The sequence below is a fragment of the Heterocephalus glaber genome, unplaced genomic scaffold (assembly GCF_053883595.1).
Source record: "Heterocephalus glaber isolate CG9 unplaced genomic scaffold, H.glaber_assembly_v1.0 deba00001452, whole genome shotgun sequence".
In the NCBI taxonomy this organism is placed as follows: Eukaryota; Metazoa; Chordata; class Mammalia; order Rodentia; family Bathyergidae; genus Heterocephalus; species Heterocephalus glaber.
The window spans coordinates 21209722-21219066 of record NW_028258302.1 but is presented as its reverse complement, the minus strand read 5'-3'; the positions used below and the strand labels follow the sequence as shown (position 1 = coordinate 21219066).

General features: G+C 45.7%; 1 protein-coding gene across 1 annotated transcript; it reads right to left on the bottom strand.

Moving 5' to 3' along the window:
- Window positions 1–4440: 4440 nt before the first annotated feature.
- LOC101725805 (phospholipase A2, membrane associated-like) lies at window positions 4441–7499 on the bottom strand. The gene is made up of 4 exons (XM_021263414.2): window positions 7460–7499; window positions 7123–7267; window positions 6751–6860; window positions 4441–4622 (listed from the first exon to the last, which is right to left on the bottom strand). The coding sequence occupies exons 1-4, from the start codon at window positions 7497–7499 to the stop codon at window positions 4471–4473; spliced, it is 447 nt and encodes a 148-aa protein (XP_021119073.2). The 3' UTR covers window positions 4441–4470.
- Window positions 7500–9345: the final 1846 nt, after the last annotated feature.

Here is a 9345-nt window from a genome sequence, read left to right as displayed (position 1 = left end):
GGCTGGGAAAGTGGGTGTGATCTGTTTATTACAGAGTTCCAAGACACATCTGTAGAACAGTTCCCGAAGCCCTGCACTTGAACTTCTGTGAGAATTTGAGCGGTTTTGGATAAGATTGTCTAGATCTGATGTCAGCCTGAGGAGTGGGAGATAGAAAAGGATTGTCTCCAGTTGAGTTCTCTGATACTGTGGTCTCTCGGTCTGCTGTAGAGTAGTGATGGCGAACCTTTTAGAGACTGAGTGCTGAAACTGCAACTCAAAACCAACTTCATTATCACAAAGTGCCAACACTGCAATTAAACCTGAACACCAAGGTCTTGGTTTAGAAATAAACAACTGTTATCCAATGCCCAGGTGCTAGGGCGACTTGGCTTGTGTGCCGATAGGGAGGGCTCTGCATGCTTGCTGTGGCACATGTGCCATAGGTTCGCCACCACTGCTGTCGATTATACTTTGTTTCCTGCTTTTACTTGGTCCAAATTTGCTTTGCAGAGCATATTTCTTTTCCTACTTTTAACAAACATAAAAGCTAGCTAGCTTCTAAACTTGTTATGACCAATTCTTTGTTCAGGACAGAAAGAACCCGGGAAACACCTCTAGAAGGAGACTTCAGCACCCCTAAAACCAGTAACATTTCTGTTCTTCTGAAAAGACACAAAGAGCAGACATAAAAGGATCCTTTTACATCCTGTATCTGATATTAGTCAAAGTAACTTGCCTCAATTTTTTTCCCAGGGTCAGACAATGAGCTGGGTAAAGGAAGAGAGCATTTGTCTCTTTTGCCCTATATCAGAGTCACATACTTTGCTTCAAATGGGCTGTTTGGGAAACATACAATGTTGTATGTGGCTATTTCATTAATACACTTGATTTAAGTCAATTAAAAACAATTTAACTGTGAGTTTGAAAAAGCCTCAGTGTTTTGGTTTCTTGCGTAAACAAAGTCAAGTTCAGCATAAACAGCAAAATAAAATTCAGCTTTAGCCAATCAGAAGCCACCAAACTAACCTCAAACTATGGACTTTCCCTTTTACCAATGGAGTATATTTCCTTTGTCTTGCTTCCTTGGACATTTTATAAATTTCCACTCCCCACAGTGGAGGGCTGAACTTGTCTATTCATGCTACAAGGAAATACTTCTGTTGTATCCTCCCCGAACAAAACCCACAAGAAATAGAATTTTTTTTTGACTCTGCCAAGGTTTTGCACTCCAAAATTTCTCACATAGAAGTGGAATGATGACTTGATGGTGGGAATTTGAAGGTGGGGCCAGTCACTGACCTTACTAACTCCATTTTGTTTCTCTGACTCCATCTTGCCTTTTGACTTTTTCATTTCCTTCTAAGTTTTCTCGAGTCATTCTCTCCCATAGTTGCTTTGGATCCCAGAAACAACAGATCTGACTGATAAACATTTTATGACAAAGGACTAAAACTATCCTCTAAACAACAGTGACTTTCTTGGTGCCACAGAGCTCTGTATGGCTAGTCCTGAGAAAATGGCCCAAGGTAATGATCAGCTGGACCATGCCCAGACCAACATGACCTGGATCGCTATCCATGGAAACCCCCAACCCTGTTTTCATTCCTTTTTCTTATGTAACTCTGAGACTGTTGGAAGCATTTTTGAGGACAGATCTTAGGTATCTAGACCTCTGTCCTTCATGTGTGACCACATGGAGAGTAAAACCCTTTTTCTGCCTTTACCACTGCTTGTTCCTCTGATGGGCTTTTTGGGGCAGGTGGTTGAGGCTACTGTTTGGGGACTTTGGAGTCAAGGGGTCAGCAACATAGTCTGCATTGTCAACATTCCCATCAGCATTTTGATCCTCTGAGCTCACACCAGAATTTACCACTAAATTCTGCTTACAACATTCTAGGGATTCTTTAGCCTGCATCTCCAAACCTTTCTAACTCCTCCTCCAGACCTGTTCCAAAGCTTAAACCACATGATCAGGTGTAGTGACAGTAATGCCTCCACTTTTTGATCCCCGTTTTCTGTGTTAGCCTTGCATTCCTGTGAAAAAAATATTCAAGATGAAGCACTTCAAGGAGTAAATGTTTATTTTGTTCCATAATTTCAGAGATTTCCATCCATGGTTTGCTGGCTCCATTGTTTTAGGTCAGTTGGGAGGCAGAAACATCATGATGGAAGGGCATGGCCAGAGAAGGCTGCTCAACTTATGGCAATCTGGAAGCAGAGAAAGGAAAGAGCCAAAAAGAAGCACCTAGGGATCAGATAGAGTCCCAAGGCCATGCAACCATGATTCAATCACTTCTCAAAAGCTCATCAGCAACAGTCTTCACCATAATGAACATTTTCAGGGGACATACTAGATCTCAACCATGACAGTCCCACATGGCTGCTCCCATTTCAGATGCTGATCCTAAGCCCCAGATTGTGGCCCATGCTGCTAATCCAGTAGCTATAATTCAGTCTTCTCATGACCCACTTCTTAGATTTGATTATTATGCTAACAATAATGCTTCACAGGACTGAGGGGAACATTTTACTTACATCCACTCACGTATTATAAGGATATACAAAGCATACAGATAAACAGCCAGTTGGAAGAGATGCACAGGGAAAGGTATGGAAGAAGGGGTGGAGCTCCAACATCCTGTCTCAGTGCACTGCCCTGCAGGAACTGCCACATGTTCAGCAAGCCTGAAACACCCCCAATCTTATCCTTTTGTTTTTATAAAGCTTCATTACAGAGACATGCTTGGTTAAGCCACTGGCCATTGGTGCTCAACTTAACCTTCTTCCCTTCTCCCCTCCTCAGTCGAAGTTTGAAGATTGAAGCTGAAGGTCTCAAATTTCTAACCAAATCTTGATTTGCTCATGACCAGCTCCTATTCTGAAGCTAGGGGTCCCTAGCCACTAGCCATCTCCTTACTATAGAAAAGACCTTCTATTTTTGTTTGGTTTTTATTTTTTATTAAAACAACACTGAGAGTCCATCTTGCTAAAAAAGAATGTGTATTATCAGGAAATAAAATAATAATAAGTTCTGTAGAGATTGCAGGGAAAAGGGGACCATTGTAAATTGTTGGTGGGAATGTAAACTAGTAAAACCATTATGGAACTCAATATGGAGATTTCTCAAAAAACTGAAACTAGAAATTTCATTAGACCAAGCTATTTCCTTTCTAGATATCTTTCCAAAAGAGATAAAGACATTATATTACAGTGATTCACGCATATCCATATTTATAGTAGCACAATTCATAATAGCTAAATCTTGGAAATGGATTATATGTCCATTCACAGATGAATAGATAAAGAAAATGTGATATTTACACACAGTGGAGTACTAGTCTGTCATAAAGAAAGATAAATTTGAGTGATTTGTAGAAAAATGGGTGCACCTTGAGACCATAATGTTAAGTGAAATAAATCAAATACACAAGGTTAAATATTGCACAGTTTCTCTTATATGAGAAACCCAAAATATACATAAAGAACAAAACAAAAGACAGATAATAGGAAATAAGGAAATCAATTTTTAACAAATGGGAAGGGAACCAAGAGATGTGGGGGGAGGAGAGGAGAAGCAGTTGAAAAAAGGACTGAGATGTGCTGTGTACATGCACCAACACCCCAGGAAGAATATGATCTTTACCTACTGATAGGATAGAAAAGGCATTCTTATCACCTCAGAGATTCCAAGTGTTTTAGGACTTGTAGGTCAGCAAATAGGACCAAACACCTCTTTCGTGCATCACCATCAGGTATAGAAAATGCTCAGTCTCAAAGAGCCATTGTTCTGCCCCTGAGCAGGAATCTGACTTGATGACACTTGTTGCCAGGTAGGATGTGGCAGTTTAGCTTTGTTCCTGATAATAATACACAATAGGGCAAGCCTTTGCGTTGTGCTATGTTCCTGCTCCATGTATCGAAAGCGTTTGTTTTGTTAACTCCGCCCCTAGAGGCTCCTGCTCCTAGCTTTGTCTGCACCCTGAAAGGTTCCTCTCAACTTCCTTTCCCCAACTGTATAAAACTCACTCCCACTGAAACTCAGGACTCAGGATTGGGAGTGGCCAAACTCCTCTGACCCAGCTAGCTAATAAAGGTTTTTCTCCATCTCGTGGAGTAACTTTCAGATTCTAGGGTCTTCAAATTGCTGTAGCTATAACACTTGAGCTGTAACACAAGAGCTGTAGTACTTGAACTGTAGCGCTTGGCTGTAACACTGAGCTGTTTCACTTTACCACAACATTATCACAATGCTGAGTTTGCATCTCATAATGCCGAAGAGTAAACTCAAGGAGGATAAGTGGGAAGAAAGTTTATTAGATGAAAACTCCTGAAAGCGGGAGAGGACCCAAAAGTGAGCTGCCGTGAGGACTCTGTCTAGGGGTTTTTATACATGAAAATGACCATATCCCAGACCACTCTGGGACAAACTGAGGTCAATCTATGGAGTTACAAGCAAGAAAGTTTGGCTAGAAGTGCATCTATAGAAGCTCAGGGCCAATGGCAAGTGGGTTTCTTCCCACGGCAGAACAGGTCAGGATAGAACTGGTAACTTTTCTTATAGCTTTTCTGGTTTTGAGCAAGACAGTAGGCAGCAGTTTTATCGCATCCACACAGCCAACTCCGACAGTAATCCTGGTTTACTGAAATTAGAAGAAAATAATAACTGGATGAGAGCTTGTTAATATTCTATGGCTTCTTCCTGGGTGTGGTGATGCACACCTGTAATCCCAGTACTTGGGAGGCTCAGGCAGGAGGATCCCTGTGAGTTTGAAGCCAGCCTCGGGTACATAGAGTTCAAGTCCAGCCTGAATTATATAGGAAGAACCTATCTCAACTCCTCTCCCCCAAATTCTGTGGCTTCTTACGAGAGAGTACCTGTTCCACATAGTTCTTCCCAATGGGAGGTAGAAATCCTCCAAGCTCTGAGACTGCTAGAGGACTTTTGCACACCCATTCCCCCTTCCATCTGCTAACAGACCTGTCCAGATGGCCAATCCAAGCTCCATGAGCTGGGAGATGGATAGCAGTTGGCAAAAGCCAGGCAATGGCCTGCTTTTGTCCTTGGCAAGGATTGGGCTGTATGTAGCATATATTCTTGCTCTGGGCAGTGAACCACAGGGGAAATCTACTGGGGGCTTCAGGGAAGCATGGATTTCTTCCCTCCAAAAAGACAGTGGCATAGTGGGAAAGCCTGTTGGATAGTCAAGGCTATGACTTGTGGAGCTACAGGCATCTTGAGAACACAAGGTAGATTTAGCCACCTTGGCCTAGCTGAGCAGTAGTGCTGGTGACATGGCAGAGAAGCTGCCCCAGGCATGGTGCTGCCCTCTTCTAGAATTCTCATTACGTGAGAGTCAGGCATCCCCATTAGCCAAAGCACTGTCAGCTGGGCACCAGGTGGCCTGGGACTTAAAGCCTGTGGAGTTACACGCCCTGAGGAGAGGGCACAATGGTAGAAGTAACTTGTGATCTTCAAAGTTGCACCTATGGATCCACTGTCTGGGGACAGTAAGACTTAGCTCCCAGTTACTGCCAGTCTCCCTCCTCCTCTTCAGTCAGGCTTTCTCCACACAGTTGTCTAAAGTAGGGGTCTCAACTTCCTGCTCACTGCCTGACCTGCTCTAATCTGGCTGTGCCTCACACCCCATGGGAACACCTGTGTCTGAAGCCCTCAGAGGCCTTCCCGTTCCTCAAGTGAAGGAGCCCTGTGCATCCTCTTCATGGCGGTCTCCTCTGGTTAACTGGCCCACGTTAATCCACAGTGGCCCCTTGACCTCTCCTTTTGTCCTCTTCCCCGATCTCTGTCCAAGTTTCTGGCCTCCTTCCCAGGCCTTTAATCAAAAATGGGTGAGGATCCCACTATTGCTCCCTATTGTTGACTTCTGAATGTGCTGCAGGCCAGACCCTCCCTGAGCTGCAAGTTCCCACATCCAGCTGCCTGCTGTCCATCTTCCGGGGCATCTGGAGCCCCCAACCTCCCTCTGCTCCAATCAGAGTGGCTCCTCCCTGATCACGCACCTCCTCCTGCCATCTTTACCTCAGTTGTACCACTGCACAGTCGCAGACCCACCCAAGAGCTCGTCATTACCCCCTCCCTGGGCCATTGCCAAGCTCAGCGGATTCTCCTCCAGTGCATCTGGACTGCAGTTCACCCACTCCCTCCTGCCCACCGGTGCTCTCTTCCACATGGTTGCTCTCTCTTGTCTGCATTTTGGTGACAGCCTGCTCACCAGTCTCTCAACAAGTCCCTCTCTATCCTGAGACAGAGGGAGTGCTCTGAAATGCATTACCCATTCCTGCATTCCTTTGCTAAATAGCTCCCTACTGCTTTAAGACAAAACCTACAGACACCCTGGCCTGGAGGGTCTGGCTTGATCCAGTCCCTTCCTTGTCTCACCATCCCTCACACTTCCCCTAGTGGCACAGTGTGGTCTGTGGTCCCCTCAGGTCCTCCTCTGGGAATGCCCCAACCCTTCTGTTCCCTGCCTCTCTGCACAGCCTCTGGGACTCAGCACAGATGTCACCACTCTGAGGCTCTTCCTTGAGCCTGAGGTGTATTAAGGGTCTGTCTTTTGCTTCCTTCCTTTTGTAGCCTTCCCCACCCGGTCCTCTCAGTTTCCTCGCCTCCCACTCAACCTTGAGCTTCTTGAGACAGAGATAGTGTTTCTTTGTGGCTCTATCTCTGGTGCCCAGTGTGGTGCCTGGCACAGTGGGCACTCAGAAGGTGAAGGAAGGAATCATAATGACATCATGGGGGCTTTTTCTTACTGCTGCACTCGATTTCGTGCCCCCTTACGGTGAACTGGTAGTTCAGAAACTTTGTGCCGCACCCACGTTTCCTCAGAAGGTTGTAGCAACAATCATGCTTGAGACAGCACCTGGTAAGAGGACATCCTGTTAGGGGTGCCTCCCATAGAGTCAGGAGTTCTTCTGTCCTATCATCCCCCCTCCCCTGACCCTGGTTAGAGACTCAGTGACTTAGGCATTGTCTAGGCCACAGTTTAAAACATTTTGGCTGTTTTTCCAGCTAGGACCTCCTGGAACTTTTGAGGCACTGCAGGGCTAGCTCTCTCCTTGCAGCTCCCAGCCCTACCAGGGCCAGGAATGAGCAGAGGGCATAAAAGGCTGCGGTGGTCTTACCAATCTGTTTCATCCATTGGGGCTCCTCTGCCACCCAGGCCACAGTGGCAACCATAGAAGCCATAAGCCCAGAAAGCTTCTTTTCTTGTCATCAACTGGATCATTTTCTGTAAATCCAAAATACTACCAAGGGCACACATTACACCTGGAAGAGAATTAACAAATGGCCTAGTGTTAGGGTGTGGGTCCCTGGGTTCCTCCTCCCCACTCCTCTTTGGCCCCTGAATGGCTTCTTTCTGCTTCCCAGTGAGAAGACTGCTGAAGCAGAAAAGAGAACTGGGGGTCAGTTCTGTGCTGCTGCCCGCCTGCATGCCCAGAGACTAGTATCAGCTCTTACCAAAGGCCATGACTATTGCCAGCAACAGGAGGGACTTCATCCTGGGAGCTCTGTGAGGGACAATTGTAGACATGTTGGCCTGGACTTCTTCCCAAGTTCTTCCCAGTTTCTGCCCTGGACCTTACTCTGGTTCCCCGAAGCAAACCAACATGCCTTCTATCCAGGCCACATCCAGGGTGAGCACCTCTGTCACACACTAGGGCACACAGAGTGAACTCTAACAATCTGTGCACACACACACTACCTCCTGACCCTTCCCAGCTCTGTGGAATGATGTTACACACATGCAAGCCTCAGACTCCTGGAGACCACATGTGATATAGCAACAAAGCCTCCCTTGCTCCTCCTCAGACTAAAAATTCTTGCGAAGGTGGAAGGAAGGTCATTCTAAAACACCCAGAGGTTCCTGAGGTCAGAGATTATATCCTATCATTAGACATTTGATCTGTGTCCCCACATTGGATTCAAGGCTTAGGAATTCCATCCTCAGACTCTGATCCCCAATATTTTTCTCCTGAACTTTAGCAACAACCTCTCTTTGCAAGGCTTCTGAAGCCCATGCTATATATAAACACACATGCACCTGCCCACACCCACACCTACTCACCAATGCTCTTGACTAGGCCTTAATTTTGGGGCATTTACCTCTCAGATGATGCTGGAGTTGATACGGCCAAGTGACTGTCTTGGTTTCTTGAACTCTAGCTGCTTTCAAACAGCTACTCCCCCTGGGAGGTTGGGAGTTGGTGGGTCATGTGGTTGATGCAAAGATTGGCCCGCCCATTCCTGGGACAGAGGTGAGCACTGGAAAGTGTTTTAGTCCATGAGCAGCCGAAATATGTTTCAGGTGATTTTGAAGGCTTTCCCATAACTTAGCTTCTGACCAGGTACATTCTTATCACCAGCTTTATGTGTGAACACTACTTAGTTCCCAGCCTTCACCCACTCCCAAAGTAGGCAAGGAGCGTGTGCTTGGACAGCCTGTAGACTCACCTGCATAGTGAATGGGGCCTTTACCTAGCAAGTGCTGCAGTTTTCTTCTGCTAAAGGTGGAATTTGAGAATAGCAAAGAGCATTTAATGTGATTCATTAGTTCCATCCATGAATAGAAGTCCATTCACTGCAAAGAGCCAGAGGTCCTGCAAACCTCTTGGGAAGTGATGAGTATTATAGCCTAGTTCTGCCCTTGAGAGTTCCCACAGTCCCCTGGGAGAAAGTTGAATGGGCAGATTCCATTTCTCTTAACTGTGGTCAGTGCTTCCTTCTGTCTTTTTCCTCTTCATTCTCCTCCTCTCTCATCCTTTACAAATTTCCAATCCTAGGGAAAGATAGGCTGTTCTTGACAGTTCTATCAAACCTCTGCTTGCCCCTTAGCCCCAGGCCTCAGCTGTTTGGAGACAAGTCAGGTAATGCTTCCTGGAGCTATCTTTTTCATTCTTCAGATTTCATGGACATAACGACTCAGATTCATTCATAAGATAAGAATCTCCTTTTCTGCTCTCCAACGTGTGGTAAGAAATTACTACCTCCATGGTCAAAGTGAACACCCCTAACACTAGGCTTCAACAATCATTGCAGCTGAAGCTGAACAACATCTGTGCCTCACTCTCTAGCCCCTTACAGGTGTGCATCCCTGAGCCTGCTTCAAACACAGGCATTGGTACAATGGTCACTTCTAGGCTGAGAGCAGGGAAAACTCAGTGCAGCTCCCAGCCTTCTGTGCCCTCACCATGGCTGCTGGGGTAGAAGCAGTGTGGTTTGCTTAGCTGTGGGATGAAGGAACAACTAACTGTTTTGGAAAGTCTTGCTGATCTCAATGGACCTAGGTTGAGTGATAAAAAATCTTTTGCTATTTGTCCACTTATAATTAAGGTGAGTAATCATTG

Bases quoted from the DNA above. Each gene is read 5' to 3' on its own strand.
- LOC101725805 (XM_021263414.2), bottom strand. From the start codon at position 7,499: ATGAAGTCCCTCCTGTTGCTGGCAATAGTCATGGCCTTTG. The intron at 6,861-7,122 runs GTAAGACCACCG...TCCTCTTACCAG, and splicing joins CCAATGGATGAAACAGATTG to GTGCTGTCTCAAGCATGATT. The intron at 4,623-6,750 runs GTAAGAAAAAGC...TTCTAATTTCAG, and splicing joins GCACGAAATCGAGTGCAGCA to TAAACCAGGATTACTGTCGG.